Source organism: Antedon bifida, chromosome 9 (assembly GCF_963402885.1).
Source record: "Antedon bifida chromosome 9, ecAntBifi1.1, whole genome shotgun sequence".
Taxonomy (NCBI): domain Eukaryota; kingdom Metazoa; phylum Echinodermata; class Crinoidea; order Comatulida; family Antedonidae; genus Antedon; species Antedon bifida.
In genome coordinates this window covers 936,648-960,010 of record NC_136234.1, presented here as the reverse complement: position 1 = coordinate 960,010, position 23,363 = coordinate 936,648, and the positions used below count along the sequence as shown (strand labels likewise).

General features: G+C 32.8%; 5 protein-coding genes across 9 annotated transcripts in view; 3 read left to right on the top strand and 2 right to left on the bottom strand.

The window, feature by feature from the left end:
* The window catches only part of LOC144852045 (retinol dehydrogenase 11-like), a 28,747-nt gene extending 27,060 nt beyond the window's left edge, over positions 1-1,687 (bottom strand). For both annotated transcript variants that reach the window (XR_013614256.1, XM_078709735.1), the window contains exons 1-4: positions 1,557-1,687; positions 1,143-1,280; positions 706-897; positions 115-399 (exon numbers count right to left, since the gene is read on the bottom strand). Coding sequence is in view for 1 of the 2 variants with exons in the window: in XM_078709735.1 (XP_078565861.1) it covers positions 115-399; positions 706-897; positions 1,143-1,280; positions 1,557-1,596 (655 nt within the window). In the remaining variant the exon portion in view is untranslated. The remainder of the gene's footprint in view (positions 1-114; positions 400-705; positions 898-1,142; positions 1,281-1,556) is intronic.
* Positions 1,688-2,633: 946 nt separating this feature from the next.
* LOC144852099 (transmembrane protein 179B-like) overlaps positions 2,634-23,363 on the top strand; it is a 58,887-nt gene continuing 38,157 nt past the window's right edge. The window contains exons 1-6 of one of the 3 annotated variants that reach the window (XM_078709808.1): positions 2,634-2,777; positions 4,042-4,229; positions 4,779-4,910; positions 5,071-5,182; positions 6,255-6,393; positions 7,632-7,746. In XM_078709808.1, the coding sequence (XP_078565934.1) occupies positions 2,685-2,777; positions 4,042-4,229; positions 4,779-4,910; positions 5,071-5,182; positions 6,255-6,386 (657 nt within the window). In that variant the 5' untranslated portion in view covers positions 2,634-2,684 and the 3' untranslated portion in view covers positions 6,387-6,393; positions 7,632-7,746. Of the gene's footprint in view, positions 2,778-4,041; positions 4,230-4,778; positions 4,911-5,070; positions 5,183-6,254; positions 6,394-7,631; positions 10,040-23,363 lie in introns of those variants that run through there. The other 2 variants (XR_013614261.1, XM_078709807.1) reach the window with 2 other exon arrangements.
* LOC144852852 (cysteine-rich PDZ-binding protein-like) lies at positions 10,442-12,120 on the bottom strand. Its single transcript, XM_078710873.1, has 5 exons — positions 12,003-12,120; positions 11,487-11,573; positions 11,311-11,365; positions 11,124-11,224; positions 10,442-10,817 (listed from the first exon to the last, which is right to left on the bottom strand). Exons 1-5 carry the CDS (start codon positions 12,016-12,018, stop codon positions 10,753-10,755), a joined length of 324 nt encoding a protein of 107 aa, XP_078566999.1. The 5' UTR covers positions 12,019-12,120; the 3' UTR covers positions 10,442-10,752.
* On the top strand, positions 12,273-16,104 carry LOC144852850 (uncharacterized). Of its 2 annotated transcripts, none has more exons than XM_078710872.1 (4): positions 12,273-12,362; positions 12,796-13,282; positions 15,518-15,607; positions 15,699-16,104. In XM_078710872.1, the coding sequence occupies exons 2-4, from the start codon at positions 12,804-12,806 to the stop codon at positions 15,811-15,813; spliced, it is 684 nt and encodes a 227-aa protein (XP_078566998.1). In that variant the 5' UTR covers positions 12,273-12,362; positions 12,796-12,803; the 3' UTR covers positions 15,814-16,104. The 2 variants fall into 2 exon arrangements, with proteins under 2 accessions (XP_078566998.1, XP_078566997.1); XM_078710871.1 differs by having other exon boundaries at positions 12,278-12,359.
* On the top strand, positions 17,009-21,813 carry LOC144851803 (uncharacterized). Its single transcript, XM_078709424.1, has 5 exons — positions 17,009-17,428; positions 17,939-18,117; positions 19,162-19,299; positions 20,258-20,339; positions 20,802-21,813. The coding sequence occupies exons 1-5, from the start codon at positions 17,321-17,323 to the stop codon at positions 20,931-20,933; spliced, it is 639 nt and encodes a 212-aa protein (XP_078565550.1). The 5' UTR covers positions 17,009-17,320; the 3' UTR covers positions 20,934-21,813.

The window sequence follows — 23,363 nt, the reverse complement described above, 5'->3', positions numbered from 1 at the left end:
GCTTTTTTGCTTTAAGCGAAAAGATTGGAAGGTTTAAATTACCAAAAAATATAGTTTAAATTTCTCTTTGCATCCCAACACTCTCCCAGCCTAAATAATCTTCACTTTATGTACCTTTAAGCCTCTTGGCTAATTCTTTGGTGAACAAAACGTTAGCAAGTTTACTTTCAGAGTAAGCAGTGATGGTGTTGAAGGAACGTTTCTTAAAATTCAGGTCATCCAGAGCAAGTTGTTTGGGTGCAATATGAGCCAAAGACGAGAGGTTTATGATCCTAGCTGCTGGAGATTCCTTTAACATATCCAGTAGCAGATTGGTGAGTAGAAAGTGGCCAAGGTGGTTCGTTCCAAATTGCATATCAAATCCATCTTCCGTCTCCCATTGAGGGCAGCACATTACACCTAGTAAAATATTTAAAATATAATTTACAATATTTCCTGATGATTTAATATTGTGCACCGATCATGTATTACAACCATGCAGATATATTTTATTACTAGTAGTATTATTATTACAGTGGCATAACGGCTATGAGTCACTGGCTACTGCCAGAGGCCCCAGAGCTTGCACCCTCAATGCAACCACCCAGCGTTGGTGGAAAGCATTAAGAGTACTAAACCAGGGGCCTTTGCCCTGTACTGCATTACGTCACTGTATTCAGTTAGGTAATAAAAAAATAGAATGTCTGGTTAAAGGGTAGAGAATACCTGCATTATTAATGAGGATATCAAGGGAGTCATGGTTGTCTTTGTATTCTTTGACAAATTCTCGTACGGATGCCAACGACGCTAGATCCAGTTTCTGCACAAAAACCTCTTTTTGTCCAGTTGTTTGCTCTATGTACTGCTTGGCGCTATAACCTTTCTCTGTATTCCTGCAGGCTAGAATCAACTTAGCACCTATAATTGGAAAAGTATGGCATTATTGTTCTGCAAGATCATTCAGGATTTCTATATGACAATATAGAACCTTTTGTTCTCATGACTCGGCACTAGGCGCTATATAAATTGAAATGTTAATGTTAGGCTATGCAACTATTGAGTCTAAACATCATTCTGTTGTGCATGTTTCTTTTTTTTCACTCAATAACTGCTTAGTGTAGTAAGCGGTGTCATGAAAACAAAACGTCGTTTTGTACATTTACCTCTGGCTGCCAAATCTTTTGCAGTCTCTCTTCCAATACCAGTGTTTGACCCTGTAATAATGATGGTTTTGCCGTCAAGTTTAGCATCGCTACGACACTTGCCAATAAATGACTGCCGAATATAGTAAAGCAACACAACTGTCATAAAAAAGAAAATTAGTGAATAATAAATGTTAATGGAGATGATGATGCACGGTGGTTGACCGCTTACCCTCACCCCATCCCCTTTTCCCCAACCCCCTTTTTCCCAACCCACCATCATATTACTGTTTATGATTCATTGATAGTGCGTTTACCTTTTTTGTTTACCATTACTGAGCATTATGATTTGCATATTTATGTCTTATGATATTTATAGGCCAACCTAGTTTTCTTCTAAATCAGGCTTAAATATAACACGTTATGTTAACTTACCAATCAAAGGGATAGTTAATATAATAAGAAGCATGATCATATAAATAATGCGTAGTTTTAAATTCCTTTTCTAGCAACATTCATAAGCTCTACCACTACTTGGACCACCGTGTCAAATATTGTGTGATCGCCAATGGGTCGATTAACCCCCGATGACCCATTGCTCGCACTTTTGGGAACACTCTCGACTCCGGTCGCGCATACGCGAGCGATAACCAGATCCAGGGGTATATTTATTTTGCATGAATCATGGAGGTACGCAAGTTCATTCATATTCTATCAAAAAGTTATAATGTCCTGTGATGTACTGTATTTGTTGAATATGCCATTTTAATGTCACAAAAATAATAGTTACTTTGACCAAAAGTTGGATATAAAAGCGAAAAATGTTTACCTGAAAAAACTGTAAATTAAAGGCTAGGTGCAGGTAAAACATTTCTATTGATCATACATTCCAATAATTATCGATCTATACTTTCCTCTATGTTTCATAATTTTTGGGAGTTTATTTGTGTTACACGAGCTTGTTGAAAATAAGCACTTTCTTATCAGTGAGGGATAGTACATTAAAATCTCTTTTGTACACAAATGTTGTAAATAGAGGCATTTTTAAAAAACTATGAAAAATAAACGGTGTGGTAAAAAATGTTATTAGATGAATAAATATAAGTAATATAAATTTAATTTTACATTTCTAATATTTTTATTAAACTTTAGAGTTTTATTTTCATGCTATAGCAAAAATTATCCATCGTATATCTTTTTTCACCTTAGGAGTCACCAGACATGTTAGTCTTAATTTCTTTAAGGTTAAGTAATAATCTTCATTTTCGTGTTTTGGGGGGAAAATACATCTACAGTACTCATACTATACATACAAACATCAAACTTACCGTACAATGAATTCATAATAATTAAACAGTAAATGCAAAATTGATCAATAAAGAGGTTTGGAGCTTTTTTTAAACAAAACTGTGTAAAAACAAAATGAATTGCGGGGGAAAACGGGATGGGGCATTCGCACTGGTGGTAGTTCGCCCTCTTACGATTTCCTCCTTTTATTTTCGAAAAGTTGAAATTTTTCTTTACTTCTCGCGTTCGCAATTATCTTTTTTGACAAGAAGGAAAATGGATACAGTTTTATTGTTTGTTCAAGCTGTTCTTTTGGCTGCAGCTGGGTTTGCTGGATTTGCGGCTGCTATAACAATAGGTATTTCAAGGGTAAGTGATATTTGGTACTTCATTGAAGTTTATAATCTTATAGGCTAGCTAGGGCTAGGCCCAAGTTTTTTCAAGTAAATCGCGATCGCGGTAAGACAGGTTGTTTGGCAGGCAGAACGATCACATGTTATTTGGGGGAGTGGCCTCTCTGCTGCTGCTACACTGTGCAAGACAGCCAAGCAGGCTAGCTTGTTGTTGTAGGACAGAACAATATCCCTGTGTTTTACAGACGGTGCTTTTCTGTACATACATTTTTGAACAAACATATTTATCTTCTATTGATTATTTGGAATTCTAAACAAAATAATACATATATAAGTGTATGCCGGCCAAAATGAACGGCGGTCGATATGCACGGTGACCGTTTCACTGAATTATTTAATATTATTTTACCTGTGCTTAATAATCAGTCATTTTATATATTTTATTTTTAGATATTTTTTAAAGTAAAGTTGTCAACAATGAAATAATGTGTATAATTTACAAAGAAAAGCTACAGAAGTTGAGATTTCTTAAAAATTAGAATGTTAGAAATTGATTGCTAAATCATGGAGGAAAAAACCTCCATGGTTAAATCATACAAACACCACTAACAAGGAAATGTATACAAGTTGTTGCTTAGTTATACAGTAGTTCTGGAACTCTATTTTAAGTATTATTTTTAACCAACATGTAATAATAATAACTCATATTTATATAGCAGTGATAAACAAATAATAATTCTCACAGCGCTATGTTATGCTGGGTACAGCAGAGACAACAATATTCATTTTAATTTTTTTTAAAAAGCTTTAAATAAAAAGTTTTTTAGACGAAATTTTAAACAATGTGTACACCTTTTCTATTGTATTAAAATTAGCACAAAGATAACATTGTGTAAAAAATTCCTGATAAAGGGAAGGATGTGGCTGCTATGATATGCCTACTACAGCCTTTCCTTTTTTTTATAATACTGATGGTTAGGGATTAAACATAGTTTAGTATTCTACAGGCCATGGACTTCTCCGTGTTCAGTACAGACCTACTAATCAGAATCAGAATCACTTTTATTTGTTCCTTCCAAATCGTTATTGGAGTAAGGAAGAAATAAGTTCCAATTTTTTTTTTAAATTAAAAAAACACAAAAAACAGAATAACTATAAAAGCTGTTAAATAGTAAGTAGTCGGAGGAAAAGAAAATTTTTGCGAAAAAAAAATAAAAAAATTATTAACACTTCCTTCAGAGCACTAATCAAAAAACTGTTTGAAATACTTGTCTTTGCAGAATAGCTTTGGTGGCAACTGTATCTTGTATGCTGAGACAGCCTGGTACAATAAAACCACATTATATTTCAAAGACCTGGGCAATAATTCAGCTTGCCATTTCTGTGTCACTTTACAAGTAATTGCTTCTTTTTATGCACTTATATATTGTGCATACACTGGTTACATATTGTTAAAGAATTCAGAATTGTGAGTATTAAACCATTACCTAAAGCTCTGTCTACACTATCAAACTTTATGTACAAAAAGTGTGCCCATATATGGACATAATGATGTCATATCACTAGCATATTTAGGCACATCACACTTTGTCAAATTAGTTTCTGTGTAAGCTGGCTCATTTTTATAGAACCTTGTACATCTTTCAAGACGAGTAGGGGGTTACCCCAGTGTACTAGTTCACACACAGCCACTGTCACAAACTCATCATATATAAAACAGACAAATTTCTTGTTTCTGCCTCAAAATAAAATATTTATTATACGAGTACTTTCGACCATAGGTCATCATCAGGTACATCATATATATATACACTAGGCCCTCTGGGAGAACAGTCTTAGAATGAAGAGACTACCCAGTATAAAGAATAAATAGAAAAAAAAGAGAGAGATAGATAGAAAGATTGTGTGCAAATTCCCATACACATGGGTATCAAAATGACCGGAATCACTGGAGGAAGGTTATAAACAACTTTACTTATGTTATAGTGAATACTCATGTTGTTTTTTTATCTTACAGCCGGTTTCTTGTACTACCAGCCATCATTGTCAATTGTTGCTTAGCCTGTTGTATATTTATTCAAGCCTGTGTTGTTAGCGTAGGTTTCAGGCAATTCTGTAAATCAGTGAGCAGTGGCGACAACGACATGGAGTAAGTATAATCAAAGAATTTAAGACAATGTTAATAATTAATTTTGAGATTTTTTATTTTAATATTGTTGTTTCATTCATTCATCAACATTTTTATTCCAAGTTCAAAATAAATGCATATTAAAATACAACTAAGAAGATATTTTGTTTGTCCTTTTTAGTTGTTCAAAAGGTAGTGACATAGATTGGAACACAAAGGCTAAGCCTGATGGTTATGTACAACACGATCCTTTTGATGTTGGTAAATACTACCAGTTTCTCACCTCTGGACAGGTAAGGATAAGTAGGCCTAGCATACTGTACTTGACAATCACATGATATAGTTATATGTCATTTCTTTATTTCAGTCCAACACTAATAAACAGAATCACATTATGAAAACAAAATTCTAATCAAAGTTGAGAAGGAGGCTGAGGAAAAGAGCAAAAACTAAATTTTCCCTGCATTCTTTATATAAATAAATTGTTTCTATAATTATTAGTATTGCCTTACTGTATATCACAAAGCTTGAAACATTTATGGACCTGAAATATCACTCTAAAGTTGGTTTCGACCACACTTTGATCAAGGACCCTATCTAAAATTGTTTATCTTAAAATTACTTTTCAAATTTATATTTATAATTTCTATGAGCTTGAAGACTGCTAAAATAAACATTTTCCAAGGGAGTGTTGGCTTTCCTGACAACCTCACCACTTTCACTGACTATAATAATAATAATAATATTTATTCGGTCATCAATGTAAAAATAACCAGGAATTAGAATAGGCTAAAGCCCAAACAGATTCTGCACTCACTCCATACAATACAAATAAACTATACATAACATGAAATATAGTGTTTTGTTAGAGCAGCCTTAAATATTGAAATTGTTTGTGAATCTTTTATGTCATTTGGTATTTGCTCCCATAGTCTAGGAAAGGAAACAAATACAGAATTATGAAAAGTATTGCCTTTCGAATTCCAACGTACAAGCCTACCCGGACATCTTTCACTAGTTTTAATATACTCATTGAAAGAATGAGGACAGTAACATTTCAACACCTTAAATCCTAATGAAAGTCTATGTAATTTAAACAAGTCATCAATAGATAATAATTCAAGCACTTTCAATCTATGAAAATAAGATGTGTCCCAGGAACCTTCCTTTCTAAACATTATTATCCTTGTTGCTTTCCTTTGTATATGTTTTCTCTATTCATTGATCTTTTCATAGATTACTGATAGCAATATTATGGTTAATTGATTCACAATACAATTTGAAAAAACCATTATCATTCATTTGCTTGAATTATTGAATGTTGATACCATAACAATCATCAAAGGCTTACTTGATTAAATGTAGAACACTTCCTGGTTATCGGTCCTGTTTTGGGTAGCTATTCTGTTTATCTCCATCATACGCCGTTGTCGTGATAATAAAATCGATGGAGGGCCGAGGTCAGAAGAGGAAAAGCCAATTTTACAGCCTATTTAAATAGAAGGTGGTTCTCACACTTAGTTTTAGTTTTAATTCCTAATTTTTGGTTGCAGGTTCCCATTTTGTTTATTATCCAACACAAATAGATTGCATAGAATAGAAACCTAAGACACTAATAATACGATACTATATTTAGGTTATTGTATCATTAATTGAATACAGTCATTCATATCATTTTTGTTGATTTTGAAATGAAATAGGTTTTTAACGGGAAAGATTGAAATTTACTTTTTTCTCTGTTTTTTTTTATCATGAATCATGGGAAATAAGCAATAATGAGACCCTGCTGAAAGCAAAGCTCTGTCTACACTATCAAACTACTTTGACAAAAAAGTGTGATGTGCTCAAATATGGTATGGTAGTGATATGACCAAATATGGTAGTGATATGACATGTCCATATATGGGCACATCACTTTTTTTTGTCACATAAAGTTTGATAGTGTAGACGGGGCTCAAAGCATGCACTAACATGCATTCTGATTGTGCATGTGCAATAGAAATCTGCATACAAAATCTTGTCATGTTCATCTCTATTTTCTTTCATCCAATCTACAGTATTAGTAATGTACTGGATTTTAGATGTTTTTTTTTTTTGTGAAAGAGAACTACTAATTAAATTCACATCAATCCAAACATTAAGTATGATTACTAATATTTTTGTTAAAGTTTTAATAGAATATTGGAGAAAGCATAATACACTGTGTTGTGTCATTTGTCTATAATTGAATGCATGTCCAAATAGCATGATAAACCTACAGCATCTTGTATAAGAGCACTTTAAAAGCATGGTATGCTAATAAGTAAGGCTGTATTGCAACTCAATTATCTACTAAAGTAGATTCTCAGTAAAAACTGAAATGAGGAAATTGAAAAGTAAATTGAAAATAAAATGACATGTAAGGTTCAGGTCATTGGATTTAATCTACTTTTAACTGTAATCAATTATGTTTCTTCTTGCAGTTTTACATTATCGTCTTATGTTGGTTATTATAATTTATGATTGTTTTATGATTTATGATGATAATATTAACTTTATGGTATTTTTGCGTCATCACACATTGTTATGATTACTTACAGACAGAGTATCATACCTATTATTTTGTGTTATTCAATGTATATACAGTATGACATCACTATTCAGGGAAAAAACTTTACCAAACCCACCCCTTACACAATTTACTGACCAAAAACTACTCAACAGCTTGTGTTTAGCGTTTTATAAATTATGTTTTATTTGCAGGGTGCATCGTGGGCGTCCTTTTTATTTTGGTTAGCAATAGCAATCTTAACAATTGTTCGACGTATTAGAGATACATCTTCTACAACGTTGGATCCAAACTCTGATAAAGCGCCAATTACGGATGTTGTCATCTAGACACAAGTGATTTTACAGTTATTACATACCAATCAAAAACTAAAGCTAAGCTTATTAGAGCTATTATATAAAACTAGAGAGTCAACTCTCAACACCATCTGCACAGGTTTTCTAAGCATACATCTTAATATGCTTGGTTATCTAACAAAAACTTAGCTTTAGTTTTTTTTATTATATTTCCAAAATCAATGTGCAAAAATGTTTCCTATCTTTCAATTATATTTGTTAAAGCACTTTTGTTATTGATTTAGAATAGTACATTTTAAACCAATGGCTGAGGTTGTCTCATGAATGCATGACCAATGGCTGAAGTTGTCTCTTGAATGTACAATATCTTTCCCTTGTCAGTCATTTGTGATGTCATCAATTTGTGTGTAAAACATACTATTTTCCTATAAACACACTGGCAATGACATCATCAATTCTTGTGTAAATATACCCAGTCTAATTAACAATTAAAGATTATCACAATTATATTTTACAATTTTATATTAAAAGTCATATTAATAAATTTTAGTTATATTTACTTAAAAAGTATGAAAGTGCTAATGATGTTGATTGTAAATTTATTTTAAAACAATCACTGACAGCAGGAAATAATTAAACACAATATTCTTGTAAATATTACATTATAATTATGCAATAATATTATAATTTGCAGATTTAGCTTTTGAGATTAGAACGATTATTATGTAATTTGTAGAGTAGTTCATAGAAGTATACTGTAGGTGATAGTTGTTAATTGTGATGCCAATTACCTTCCTAATGAGTTGTTGTATTGTACATGTACTGTACAGGGAATAGTTTCATTTTAAAGTTTTGTAGCCATATTTCTAATCAAAACTAAATTTGGAGTCTAGAAAGATGAATTTTTTCTAATGTGTAGCATTAAAATAGTTTTGTATAGCTCTTTGCTATGCTACACTGGCAAAATTATCTCTGATGCATTTTAAAGCTCTGTACATTTTCTATGGCTTAGTTTAAAGAATTATTTTAAATATAAATTTCATTACACAGGGATAAATTATGAAGCTTTGAGTTTGAAATTAAATCTGGAACGTAGATTGTAGACAAATTTGATCTAAAACTTGGTAAAACTCGGTCGCAAGTCAACCTTGTTGCAATTTTTGTATACCATACTTTATTTGAATCAAGTTAATCGCTTAGTTTATGCCCGAGTTGACTTGAGAGAGATGTTTAGGCCTCCTGATTAGACCAGCTTACATGTTGATAATAGTTCACACAATAATGGATTCCTAAGAGGAGCGAGTGTCTAATGAAATACACTATGTGTTTTATAGTCACTTGTGCTAATGAATAGGATAACAGTTTATTGTGAAAAGTTCTAGTTTTTTGTAAATGCCAAAAATGTTTTATGCTTTTCTATATTTGTAAAATGATTTTAATTTTTTTTTGTAATTATGTATATTTTAAAAAATATGTTTGTATTATTTAGAAAAAATGTAGAACCCATTTTATAGGTTAGTTGTAGTGTTGAAAAATATATTGCCCATGTTTGTTTCATGGGAAGTGTCCCCTTAAAGGCCAATTTACACAGACGGGTGGTAATGATAAGCGGAAACCCGCGTAGCTTGTCCCACGTAGAATCTGTATCTATCCTGAGCGGGTTTCTGCTCAACCGCCCGTCCACTCCGCATTTTGTGTAAATGGTCATAGATTCTATATTTTCCATTTACCATTATCGCTTGTCAGTGTAAATTGGCCCTAATAATAGGTGATATGAGTATCCCTAAAGAGGAGTTCTACTCTATTTTAAACTTAATGAAGAGAATATACTACTTACTTTCAGTGACTTACTGTCTTATAATATACTACCTTGAAACATAAATCAGAAAATCTGAATGCTAAGCTCAAAACTCCTTCAAGATTATCTCAATTTTCTGGCAGCAGAAAAACTGTATTCTAATGGTAATCAACCTTTTTTTAAGTAGGAAAACATTTTCTTGATAAAATTATGTTCATTTTATATCTTATTTCAAATTTTTTTATACAAAGATTTTTTTTCCACAAATCAAAGAAAACGTGGAATGCGTATTTTAAAAATATCGTTTTTATTGTGTTTAATATGTACCCAGTTTGAGCTGAGCTCATGGACATTTTTTTAATAGCTGATATGGCCAATTACAATGATTCTTATCAAGAAATATATGAGGGAATATATATAATGTTTTGCATTTATTGTGCAAATAGAGGCTGTTTTTTTTTATTAAATAATCAAAAATGAGACTTGAGGATTAAATACAATTTTTGTGTACAAATTCTGTTGTGGAATTAATATTATTTGCTATTAGTTGGGAGAACTTTTTAAAGGTTTGGAGAAGCCTTGAAAGACCAACCATTGTAACTCACTGTCCCACAAGTACTTCAAATACAAATTTGTATTTGAATATACCAATTGGAAGTAGTTGTAGAACAGTGAGTTACAATGGTTGGTCTTTCATATTCAATTGAGATTTTAACTAATAGTTTTTATTCCGTATTGTATTTTAAGCAATGAGTTAATAGTACTCAATAAACAAGCTTACAAAGTTAATGTTAATTAACATCTACTATTCAAATGAAAACAGTACTTAACGGATTGTCTGTTGAGCAGAAGAGGATTTCATAATCAAAAACAAAGATATAATTTTACAGTGATACTTTAAACAACACACTAATAATCAACGTTTTAAATTTATTTATCAAAAGTATATACATATAATATAAAAATGTAGTACAGATGCAGGATGGTACCCATACAAGGCTCTTGGTTACCAGCTGTACCAACTACGATTGATTGATTGATTGGTTGCCAGAATCCTTTATTTTTTAGAATATCCATCTGAATAGGTGAAACAGTGAAATACTGTATCCTCCAACTAGCATTAAAATTAACCATGTTATCACACACATTGGGTGTCGCAATGAGAGTATTTTTGGTTCTGTCTTTAAAAACGTAAACCTTACATAGTTTGCGTTAAACTTTTCACACCGATGTCTGTTTATAGTTCTTCGTATCTAAAATCTTTTTACCACACATTGCACAAATACCTGAAAAGAAGGAAAAAAATTCCGGAAAGTCTGGTATATGGAAAGTGTTTTTAATGGTAAAAATAAATTTGGGACCTTTTGGAACTTGAGAAAAGTCCAGTTTTGGGAGAGTTTACCAATACTGTACTGTATTGTGTACACTGGACCTGAAGATTTGTTCTACCAAACATAGAGGCTCAAACACTTGCTGATACAGTATGATGGCTACATATTACGGTTCTACTGTCTTAACCGCTCGGCCACTCGTTAAATTAGCAGAAATAGAAGTAGATTGTGATTGGCCACGACTGATTTGTATAGTTTTACCTTTTTTATAAGCACATCCTTGGCAGTAGTGAGAACCCACTTGATGGACAGACTGCTTGCATATGCGGCATTTAACGAATGATTTATTGTATGGAGAATATCTGAAAAATAACAGTTAAAATGCATAAACACAGTTTTTTTACTAAATATGTATCTATCGATTGTTAATATAAAAATAATATCTCACTTTGATTTTGAAGCTGTTAAAAGTTTATTCTCTCCAAGCTTCCTGCCACAACTAGCTGAAATATTAGAACCAAAATACCAATTTTAAAATCAACTACAGTATATTATTATTATTAGCTTTTAATGTATATTTTAATTAATAATAATTTTGACTTATTAAAAGACTGTATTTCTTACTCATCTTTCCGCCACCACTACTGCTACTACTAGCACCCTTTGCCTTCCACGGATCTGGAGTAGCTATTCTGCCAAGTTTCTTCTGACCTATAATAGTATAAATATCAATAAACATTATTCAATATTTATATTAATAATAATCATATTATATGCATGAAATTGTATTACTACTACTACTACAGTACTTATCAAGTTAGTACAGTGTAGTAGGTAGTCTCTACTCTACTCTACTTAAGCTTGTCTTTCTTAGATGTATGAGCTAGGCCTAGCTGTGGATTGCTTGTGTAAAGAGGCAACAACAAGGTTGATAAGGCTCGCCCTCTATCTGCTACACACAGAAAGTACTACTGTCTAAACCTAGGCCTAGGCCGGCTAGCTAGAGAGGCCTACATTTACGTTTAACTTATAAGGTGGCTGGTAATCTAGGCATAGCTAGCTAGGCACATTCTTTACTACTGCATTAAATAGATACATTTTGTCACCGCCCATCGGTATTTTTTTTTGTTTTAATCTTACATTTTTCACAAACCATGATAAACGATATTTAAATTATTTTTCCAGAACCGATGTTTACGTTTTGGTACGTTGTATTGTATTTCACAGTTCAGTGAACACACATTGACATGAATATACTATTGTTTTATTATATAAGAAAATAGAATAAAATAAATCGAGAATTTATACAATTACATAAATAAAAATTCTTAACTATTATTATTTTGATATATTTTTTTCAATAATAACATTTTATTTAAATTGTAAGTAATCTACTTGGAAAAAATGTACACAACTAATGATGCCCAATTTTGTCACGTGATGAATAATTGGCGTTCTTTCTTTATTCTGTGAAAAAGCACGCCCAGCGTTGTAACAGTAGTAGGTGCTATTTTGATTCTAAATTTCGCTTTTATAATATTGTGGATACATGTAGATTATAGTACATTTTAAATATTATCCTTTTAAGATAACAAATTCGATATATTATTTTTAAAATAAATAACAATGAGATGAATTTTCATGTGTTATTCTAACTACTGTTCTGGGACTTTTGTGTTGTGCTAGGCTAGCTAGGTAGGCCGGGTCTAGCCCCAGGAGGATACAGAGTAGTAGATATAGGCTAGCTCGTACTAGTGTAGGAGACTAGACAGCGAGGTGAGAGTGGCCCCGGCCATATAATGAAACACAATACAGTATTACTCTACTTCGTGAACTATAATTATTAAATAAAAAGTATCCATTCCAGTGATTCTTTTATTAGATTAGATATCATCATTTCATTGATATGTTTATTAATTATTCTCTTTTTTAGATAAAACGATGCCTTCAGAAGCCAGACTGTACATCGGGGACCTAAACCCTAGCGCCACAAAATCTGACGTAGAGCGTGAATTTGGCAAATATGGACACTTGCGAGACATTTGGCTTGCACGCAATCCTCCAGGTTTTGCATTCATAGAGTTTGAGGACTCGAGAGATGCTGATGAAGCGTTACGAAATTTAGACGGCAATTTAGTTCTCGGAACGCGTATTAAAGTAGAGCGGTCAAGAGGACGCAGTCGAGGTGGACGAGGCGGCGGAGGAAGGGGAGGACGCGGCGGGTTTGGAGGACGTGGAAGAGATCGGGATGGTCGTGGCGGAGGAAGAGGAAGGCCATCCTATGGTGGTGACTATGGTGGAGGAAATTATCGCCGCAATTACGATGAAGGTGGAGGAAGATCTCGCTATGGAGATTCATATTCAAACTTCGATTCGCGAGGACCACCAAGTTATCGCAGTCGATCGCCGCCGAGACGAAGGTATTATAAGCTAGATATAAGCTGTTGGTCTCTATGGCCTGTTTGAAGAAAGCGGTCAATTGTAGCGAAGTGTCAATAATGATAAATTGCTATTCAATGAAAGGGTTAACACGAGCGTTAACATAAATTGCATTGGTATAGCGAGTAATATTGTAATCCACGTAAATTGAATTGGTATAGCGAGTAATATTGTAACCCACTTTCATAGCCCTCCCTAAATTCTCTAATCTAAGATTTTTATTTCAGTTCAACATCGAAGCAGGTACAACAATCGCATCGCAGATAAAATAAACACCTTTATGTTTACAGCACGTCAATTCATCGTATTTTCTTCGTTGAAATTACAGAAACTCATCGTTTGTCTCAGTAAAAAGTTTTATTTTGTAAACATTTTTTTTTTTGGCGTAATAAAAGTGTGTGGGTTGTATATTGATTAAATTCGCTTGCTGCCAATGTAGATTGTGAGGAATTTGATGTAGTAGCGCAATAATTCGCTTGCTGCCAATGTAGATTGTGAGGAATTTGATGTAGTAGCGTAATAATTCGCTAGTAAGTACCTGTGTTGCATAGTGGAAAACGCAGCGAAGTCTAATTTGTTTTTGTTTAACATCGGCCTTCTATTTCAGCGAAAGAAGAAGTAAAGTATGCAGCTCTAACGTAATTCAATATCATGGTCATAGCATGATTTTACAGCACACATTGTTGCAACAGCATATTGTTGAGTATAGTTGAGAGCTGAAAATTTATTGCAATTTAATTCTGTGTAATTGTAAGTCAGTTTACAAGAAGGTTATCAAACTTCCAGTAAATTTAAGATTGGACAAAAAAGTAGTCAAAATGTAAAACGCAAGTGTACACATGCGCAATTAGATCAAATTACGCTCGGCCCAGCAATTTTAGCATTATTCAGATCCGCACTGAACATATTAAAAGGTTATCAGAGCCGCTAATACCAGCAGCAGCAAAAAGCACATTTTCTTGAAGCAGATAGCGATCTAGTGCATTACAAATTAAATATTTTAATCTTCGATGTTGAATGTTCATAGTAAGCAAATTGTAAAAATATCCTGTAATAATATTGAAGCCATAATGCACTGTTAGCACATACTGCAATGTATTCTACTACTTTCCGCAATATTCTCTAGCGTCAATACATTACGCAATATTCTCTAGCGTCAATACATTACGCAATATTCCTTATCGTTAATGCATTACGCAATATCCTCTACCGTTAATACATTACGCAATATTCTCTACCGCAAATACATTACGCAATACACTCTACCGTTAATACATTACGCAATACACTCTACCGTTAATACATTACGCAATACACTCTACCGTTAATACATTACGCAATACACTCTACAGTTAACAAAACGCAGTACCGTAATAGCTAGTGTGACGCTTCAAATTCCAACTGTAAAAACCCAAAATTTTCTAAATTCCATGTTAACACATTTTTTCAACCTCGCATGTGGCATGCATATAAATGAGCAAAATCATTATGCAGAAGCAACTTAATTAATTCAGAGTTTAAATGACACCTGTAGTAAACCACATCATTTATGCAATTTATATCTTCTCGCATCACAAATTATCATGCTACCTCAATTTGGAAGCAAAAATATCAATGCGTGGTATGTAGTCTTTAATCGCATGAGATCAGAATTCTACACGCACTTAAGTACATGTCACATTGGAAGTTAAGTCTTCATAAGATCGTATCGCTAGGTTAGACTTCACTCAAATTGAGTAGCGAACAGCTTAAACCAGGCAGTCTGTTCACGTGTGGCAACAATGGGTAAATGTTTATTTTCTTGTAGGACAAGTTAACCCATAACTTTTCATTTCAGGTAGACTTCATCACTAGTAAATTGATTAAAACATCAATTTGAATGTACTATTACTTAAGACCATTACACATTAAGTTTATCTTAATGGCAACAAACATACTAAGCTTCATTTATGACACTATTACTTTCATTTCTTGTTGATCATTTTTCACAACACAAAATAGAGTGTACGTTTCTTCCTAGATTATCATTATTGTTTCCTTGTTTAAAAGCTATCCCTCAGTTTAACACAGCTTCCAATTTTCTATGGTGGCCCAGGTCAAAATTTATCTTTAAGCCCTTCAAAATCTGATAACTTGATGCTTGGGATTGTTGGTTAAAAGACACTTCCTGTATTGCTATCATCGAATAATATTAAACCAAAAATGTCATTTTTTAGATCGCCGCCACCTCCACCAAGAGGTAGAGACTATTATCCCAGAGAATACCAACGAGAATATGCTCGTGACTATGCCGCACCACAAGTATCGTAAGTATAAATTTGCAGGTGTATAGTTAGGCTTCGAAACATTTTTGCAAAAAACAACTATTTTTAATACATAATTTGTTTTCCTTTTTAGTTCTTCACGTTACGATAGAGCAGCACCGTCCACATACGAACGAGGCTATGATCGGAGCTATGAACGAACTGCTTATGAAAGACCGGCTTACGATAGACCGCCAGTGCGGCGTTGAACCAGTCGTTGAATACCATTGGCTTACAACGATTATGAATGCTAGCCATGGTATCCACTAACAACCATACAAATGGCACTGCTGTAAATATAGAAAGTCGCTAAGTTCAATTGTTTTAAATTTTCTGGTGTTTTTAATGTACTTACAGTATTATGTTTTTTTAAAATTTGGGAGGGAGGAGTTGATAAAAACAGATCGAGTATTCCTAAGCTTCTATTGGCTACTTTTATCCTTCCAGTATACCACTTCTATATCGCCTAGCAGACTCTGGAGTTTAGAGACATTGAATGGTGTCTGAAAAAGGAGTACAAAAGTGTTCTCTCTCTAAGGATTTACTAATGTTATGCTAGCGATGGGATATTCAGAATTTGTGCTTTTCTGTTCTTGAGACTTTTATAACTTGTAATTATCTGTAAGCTACATAATCATTGTGCTGTACATCATGCTGACAGTATCGAATAAATAACTTTTTGTGAATTTGTTATAAAAACAAGTAGTTTGTTTTATTAGTACCTGTAGTATGAATTGAATTACTTGATCAGTGCAAACAAGTGCTCTCTATTGGTTTGCCATCGTATTTTTTTTTCTCTTTCATTCTGTGTACGGAGGACGGGCAGTGATTATTTCTTGAGAGAATGTCTAAACAAAATCGAAGAATGATAATAAAAATATACAGTATTCTGTTATTGAAAAGAAATTGAAAGATGTATTGTTCCCAAAAACATGAAAAATAAAGATTAATAAAATCAGACTTTAAATACCGTAGGTCATTTTGCAGTTTTAATAAAGTTTTTCACTTCTGTAAAAACAAAATCATTTCACTTATAAAAAGACAAAAGAAACCTTTATTTTTTTCGATCCAGTTTTTGGTCAAAGTGAGTAACTAAGTATTATGTGACATTAAAGTGGCATACTAAAAATGGGAACAATTATCTTTAAATAATAATGACAGCTTAATAATCAAATTTCTGAAAAGCTCCGTAGCTTCCCATTTTTTACATGGTGAGAACCCCACTGTTGGGACACCCCTAAGGAGCGCTTTAGTGAAACGAGCGAGGGGAAATATACAACTTCCTCTGGTGGTATACGACCAACCCCTTTCTTTGGATTCCGAATGTTAACATTTACAAAGGTAAAAAGGTACCAAAACCACACAACTGACTCGTTGCGCTTGAGTGATCACAGAGAAACACTTCCGCTTCCCTTTGTTTAGACAAGAGATGTTATCATTTTCTATGAGCAAAGTCCAAACTGGAAATGGTTTATTTCCTATGTATATGTATGAGGTGATCAAAAAGTCGTTTTACAACATTCATCATACAGTACTGGTAGGACTAGGCCTACTACTCCACTAACCACAAAAGAATCTCAAAACAAAACAGGCTTGTGCTTTTTGTGTCGTTGGTGTGTGTGGGATCTGGTGATTCATCTTTCACGCATGAATTGACTCTGAATAAGTACATTCCATCATCACCTTATTTTTAATCAGAAGGTCAATAACAACAGAATGGCGGCGAATGCTGTGGAATCCCGGTACTCAATTGTTGAAATTATCCTCCTTACCCTGGCCTGTGGAGGAAATGTCGCTACTTTGACGTTTCTTGCGATGTCAAGGGTAAGTTATTTGGATTTAGCAGGGTACATTTGTATAAATACGAGGGATGGCAGCGGCAGGTACAAATCAGTACAGGATCGAGGTGGTGTGGTTTTGAGTCTTTCGATGAATGCGAGTAAGAAGAGATGAGACCGTTTCGTTAGTATACTAGAGAGTATGACTGACTTTATATAGTCTAGGCCTAGCCTAACAAATTATGTCTATCTTTAATATCATTATGTAATAATTATTAAAACAGTCCTACCTATCTAATGCTTTATCTAGTGCTAGCCTAGTTAGTAAGGCCAGCAAGATTTACCAAATCAAATTTAGCTCTGAGACAACTGGAATTTTTGCCAAAATAAACACTTGTCTATACTAGCTAGGGCGGCATTACTAATTAATTAATAATAAAGTACATGTATAAGATATCAGTATCAGTTTGTGACATAATTATGAGACTTCCTGCTGTGCATATCATATAAGCCATTGAGATAAATAATATTTTAATAATAAATCTTTTTCTTTCAGCATGACTATGACGGATCGTGTCTATTGTTTGCTGATATCCAGGTCATGTCAAAGAATGCCGCCATCTTTCACTCCAATAAATGTCGTTTTCCAGTCAGTGTTCATATCGCCTCATTTTTCTACGCTGCTTTCTGTATAGCCTACTGGCTGTACAAATTAATACGTGGACGAGAGGGCTCGTATGTATCATTATTTTTGTTTAATAATAAATGTCTGTTAAATCTTCTTGTTGTGAATAATCTCATCCTCTCCGGCATTGGGTTCATTATGTGTCATCACTACGCTATAATTGTTTAACAATTTTCCTCTTATTGTTTGGTTGCCAACTTTTATTTTTGAACTGTTTCTCTTTTTATTGCCAGGTCTTGGTTTTGATGTCCTATAGGAAATGAGTAATAGTAGCATCCTTAACAAAACCATATTGTGTGGAGTTTTCTATAATACCTTATTTCTGATACATTGCTGAATAGTTTTATTCAATTATTCCTTTCACTTTCCTAACTTCACTAACTACATTCTATTTTCTCTTTTAAACCGGTTTATGCAATAATAAGTTTTTTTTTTCTAGAAATCTTGCACATTAATGTGTACATTACATCAATGTAATTAATACATCTATTAACATTGTAACTATCAATCATACGATACCACAGTTAAAAATGATGGTTCAGTATATACTGGGACAAAAAATGTTTATTATCAGACAAATAAAAACTGTGACTAAATTATATATTTTGTATATCAAGTTTTAAAAATGAAATGATTATATAGAGTGAATGAATTAATTCAAAGATAATTAAATTTGTTTTTGTTTCTATGCCTAACCTTGTTTTGCACTGTACATGACTTGACTCAGGAAATGAAATGTCATTTAAATCCTCTATTGCTGACAACAAAGTTATACAGCGCTATCAAACTTTATGTGACAAAAAAAATGCAATGTGCCAATATATGGACATGATAATGTCATATCACTACTATCATATTTGGGCATATCACTGCCATATATGGTCATATCACTACCATTTGGCGGGCACATCACACTTTTTTTTGTCAAACTAGTTTGATAGTGTAGTAGACAGAGTTTAGATTGATTGTTTGATAGCTATGATGATTATTTTCAATTGATTTACTAATTATGTTTTTGTGAATCAGTTGACAATTATTCTTTTCTGACGGTACTCTTTCTTTCAAGTGTAATGTTATCTTTATTCATTTTACAGACAATTCCTTAAAATAGCAAGTATTTTTGCCTATGGCATTTTAAGTGTTTTACTGTTCATTGTTTCAATATTGATAACAATGGGATTGAAGAGTTTGTGCGATGAAATACATGGAGTGTCGCCAATTAGTCTTCCTCAGTAAGTCATCAGCAGCCTTTCTACATCCTCATTTCATTTTTTAGTACAGTACTTAGTTTACTAAGCTAGCCGTTGAAATCTAGCCCAACTCATACCTAGACCTAGTCCAGCTCATACCTGGATCATTCAAATCAAATTGTAATGTAAATGCGAATGGCAAAAGTGTAACAGTTTACAGTTTCACATATATGATACTAGTGTCACATGTGATACCTATGTGACATAGAGAGAATTGGCAAGTGACAATCTGTATTTAATAATATACTGTTAGATTAATGACCATTTTTTTCTTTACATACCTCATGTAATTCTAAAACATAAATTAAATAGACAATTCTATGATTCATATTTACATGACTAATTGTTAAACAAACAGATCTGTATTGTAATTTGATAATACCATTATAACTACACTGTGCCAAATAATATTTAATGACCTTTATACTCATTACCATAAGATTACACTGGGTCTGTTTCTGATGCATAACACAAATTAACTGTTTATTATAAAATGGACCGCATTTCTGCTCAATTTGTGCTCCGAAATAACCGGTTAAATCAATGAGTGGTTGTTGACAAAAATCGTTAGAATTACCCAAAATGCAATTGGTCCCGCCGTGTAGTTGACTCGGAGTCAGCAGCTGTCAATCAAATAACCGTTATTTCGTGTTGCAGCTAAAAATTGCCCAGCGATATTTTGCGCTGCCTTTTAACCGGTTACCACAAATTTGTCCTGTTTATTCACACAGATTTTATCCGATTCTTTTTATGCAGCAGAAACAGGCCCACATAGTAGCAAAAACTATAGCAAGGCAATTTCCTTGACTATATAATATAGTTAAACTGTCTTTAAACTGTTTTCATTATTCAACTTTTATTATATTTGCATATTTTTATAAATGTCTTTGAAGTATAAACAAAATTGTATGAATTTTTTTCTGATTTTTTTCCCTTACAGTTGTAGAGAGTATCAGACATTTGGGGATATTTTTAAAAACCCAGGACTGAAACGCTTTTACGATATTCTGAACGATGCACAGGTACAGTAAAAACAATAAACAGATATGCCTGCTTATTATGTGAGCACCTACTTAACATAAACATGTCTTCACTATCTATGCCAGTAAATCACACAAGGTCTGTGTCATGTGACCAACCATTACATTATAAAAAGAAAGGAAAGGAATAGTTCTTTCTGGCTGTTTTACTTTATCGTTTTGATTTAGGTTTTTGCTTATTTATTTGTCCATTGAGACCAGCCACAGCATTTTTTTCAGTATACTATAAAAAAAAACATCATAGTAATAATATTTGTTTGTAAATACTTAACATTAAAATATATCTTCAATTTTTCCAAATAATTAGACGTCATAACCACGTCATTATTACACTATAAAACATAGCAACAGTTAAGCTTGATGAAACTCTTGAGACATCAGTTTGGTTAATTTGTTGATGCATTAGTACCTATTTATTATAGTAATATTTGTTTATCTACTTAGATTGCATCATGGGTTGCATTTAGCATTTGGTTTGCCGTTGCTGTGTTGAGTGCCACTCGATGTTACACCAGAAAAAATGTACACAGTGGTGATACAAGAAAAGGACAATATAAAAAAGCAGTGGGTGTATAAACAGAAGCAGGTCTCTGTACGCAATTATTCTGTGTTCATTGTAGATACATATATTACTGTATAAAAAACTTAGCTGTAAAATTGGACCACAGACTAGCGCCAAAATGATTACCCTTTGATGTTGGTATGTTCAAATAGATCATACAGTACTCAATTGATATGAACAAAGTGAATGTCTCTCACTTGTACTTTACTTTGTAGTAGGTGTAGTTTTTATACTTCCAAATAGTGTTGACACCAGAGGGCGGTATAGTAATTTCTACAGCTGGAGATCAAGAATGAAATACATTGACATAATAATTCAATTTTCAGCACCATTTTTAATAGGACATATTTTTTCTCTTAAGTTGCAATTTTCCATGCCAACTAAGTACATTTTTAGAAAGTTGACCTTTACTAATAATAAAGTTACAGTTCTTAAATTGAGAGCTATTAACAGATTTTTACCCTTTTTATTAGTAATTAAAAATTATTAAATTATTAATTTAAGTAATGAATCATGATGCTTATAAAAATGGTGCTTTAACAAAGATGTTAGATACCAGACTGCTAGTATGTTAGTTACTTAATTTTATATGAAATTTATATATACTTTGTGCTAATTAGTGACGTTAGGCAAGTGCTAGATTTTTTACCAATTACTTAAATATTAAAAATAGAGAAATTAGTTGAAACTTAGTGTAAACTAATTGCATAATTACTGCTTAACTTCTCTCAGTATTTTAAAATTATTAATATAATGTAAATATTATAAAATTGTAATATATTAGTGTTTTTCTTCAATTCAGTGTTTGTAATTTGCATATTTTTGTTGATGTAATAATTGATTATAGAATTTAGAATTCTATGTTGATACTTAATGTTACTGCCATCAAGTAAAATATAATATATTTGTATCATGTTCATCTTATACTGCGTATCAGTGTGTTTTTTAAAGGTATTTATGCATTTCGTGCGTTTCATAATTGATTGGTTATCGGCGTGCCATACACACTTTATATCTCACAAATCGTACGTTGGTGGCGTTGTAGATTTTTTCGCAACTCCCCAAGTTCCTCATTTCTATTTGGTGCCTCACTGTTGAGTTTATGTTAGCTAATGCGCAATAATCATTTTATTTCGACTGACTACGAAATAGAAGTGTGCTTTATGGACGGAATTTATTAAAATATATAGAAACTCAAAACTAATTTTAATTCTAAACTTTAAACAAAGATGTTGCTGCAACAAAACAAAACTTAAAATTAACATTAGGCTCTCAATTACAGGTAACATATAACATATTATTCCATTTTTTCTAAAAGTATGTTAATACCAAACTGCGAAACACATGTAATAATCTAATTAGCATATTAAAATCAGTAGGGCTATATAATTGGCAGTAAAAAACCCTAGTATACTGCATTCGAAATTACCAAAACGTATTACTGTATATGTGACGTCATTATCAAAATTGCATAAAATAAAATCAGTATGCTATTAATATATTAGCAGTTACTTAAATATATTATCAGTTACTTAAATAAAATTAACTGTATTATAAGTTGTTTTTTTTAATACCGTAACAAATAAATTAAATACTGTACATGATTAAGTCATTATTAAAGTAATTTTAATTGCATACTCAAAAAGTCGTAAAAGTAACTGTGCGTTCGGGTACGGAATTAATTCAGCAACTATTCAATAGAAAAAGCACCATTTGTAGTGGTAATAGATGGTAATGACATGATAAAGTGGAAACACGTTTTTGCATAGTTGATATTTCTATCATGATACAGAATGTGCGTTGTGACATGTAGGCTAGCGCGCTAGTCCTTTTCATTTAGCCGTAAGCTTAGTCTCCATGGGATAGTATCCTCCGTTTTAGATTTGTTAAATATTTGAGGAATTATGGGTACCTACGTCATCATTTACCTCTATGATGCTATTCTAAAACGCTTAACTTACAAATACAAAGCGAGGAACGTTAGGTGAGTAACCCTGTCAATATATTACTAATTTTGAATCAAATGTTTTCCTGCATGCACTGATCAAGTTTGTTTTATCAGAAGAATGTGTATTTACATTCTCAAAAATACAAAACTTACTCGACTCCGACCATAGAGAAATAAGTTAAGCCTCAGATACTGAAAGTAAACAAAGAGATCGGAATGAAAGCAGGTGCCGAATTCAGGCCAGTTAGGCTACTTTAACTAAAATGTAGTAGCTGCGCCCGACAAAAACTTAATTCATAGGAAGCTATAACGTAGCCGAGCTGCTCTAGATATTTGTAAACTATTTTACAGTTTCACCTTTAAGGATCATAAACATCTCTTGAATGGTTTAGTTAGGCCAGTTAACGTCGCTTAAGCTAACTATATACAGCTGCGCCCGACACAAAAACATTAGCCTACAGTATTTGTTTATTTAAACATTTTCGTCTTAGTGGGC

Excerpts from the sequence above, each read along its gene's own strand:
- LOC144852852 (XM_078710873.1), bottom strand. Across the intron at positions 11,225-11,310 it reads TTAACAGCTTCAAAATCAAA|ATATTCTCCATACAATAAAT; the intron begins GTGAGATATTAT and ends GTTATTTTTCAG. Across the intron at positions 10,818-11,123 it reads AGGATGTGCTTATAAAAAAG|GTATTTGTGCAATGTGTGGT; the intron begins GTAAAACTATAC and ends CCTTCTTTTCAG.
- LOC144852850 (XM_078710872.1), top strand. The coding sequence starts at position 12,804 with ATGCCTTCAGAAGCCAGACTGTACATCGGGGACCTAAACCCTAGCGCC. Across the intron at positions 13,283-15,517 it reads CGATCGCCGCCGAGACGAAG|ATCGCCGCCACCTCCACCAA; the intron begins GTATTATAAGCT and ends GTCATTTTTTAG. Across the intron at positions 15,608-15,698 it reads TATGCCGCACCACAAGTATC|TTCTTCACGTTACGATAGAG; the intron begins GTAAGTATAAAT and ends TTTCCTTTTTAG.
- LOC144851803 (XM_078709424.1), top strand. The coding sequence starts at position 17,321 with ATGGCGGCGAATGCTGTGGAATCCCGGTACTCAATTGTTGAAATTATC. Across the intron at positions 17,429-17,938 it reads CGTTTCTTGCGATGTCAAGG|CATGACTATGACGGATCGTG; the intron begins GTAAGTTATTTG and ends TTTTTCTTTCAG. Across the intron at positions 19,300-20,257 it reads TCGCCAATTAGTCTTCCTCA|TTGTAGAGAGTATCAGACAT; the intron begins GTAAGTCATCAG and ends TTTCCCTTACAG.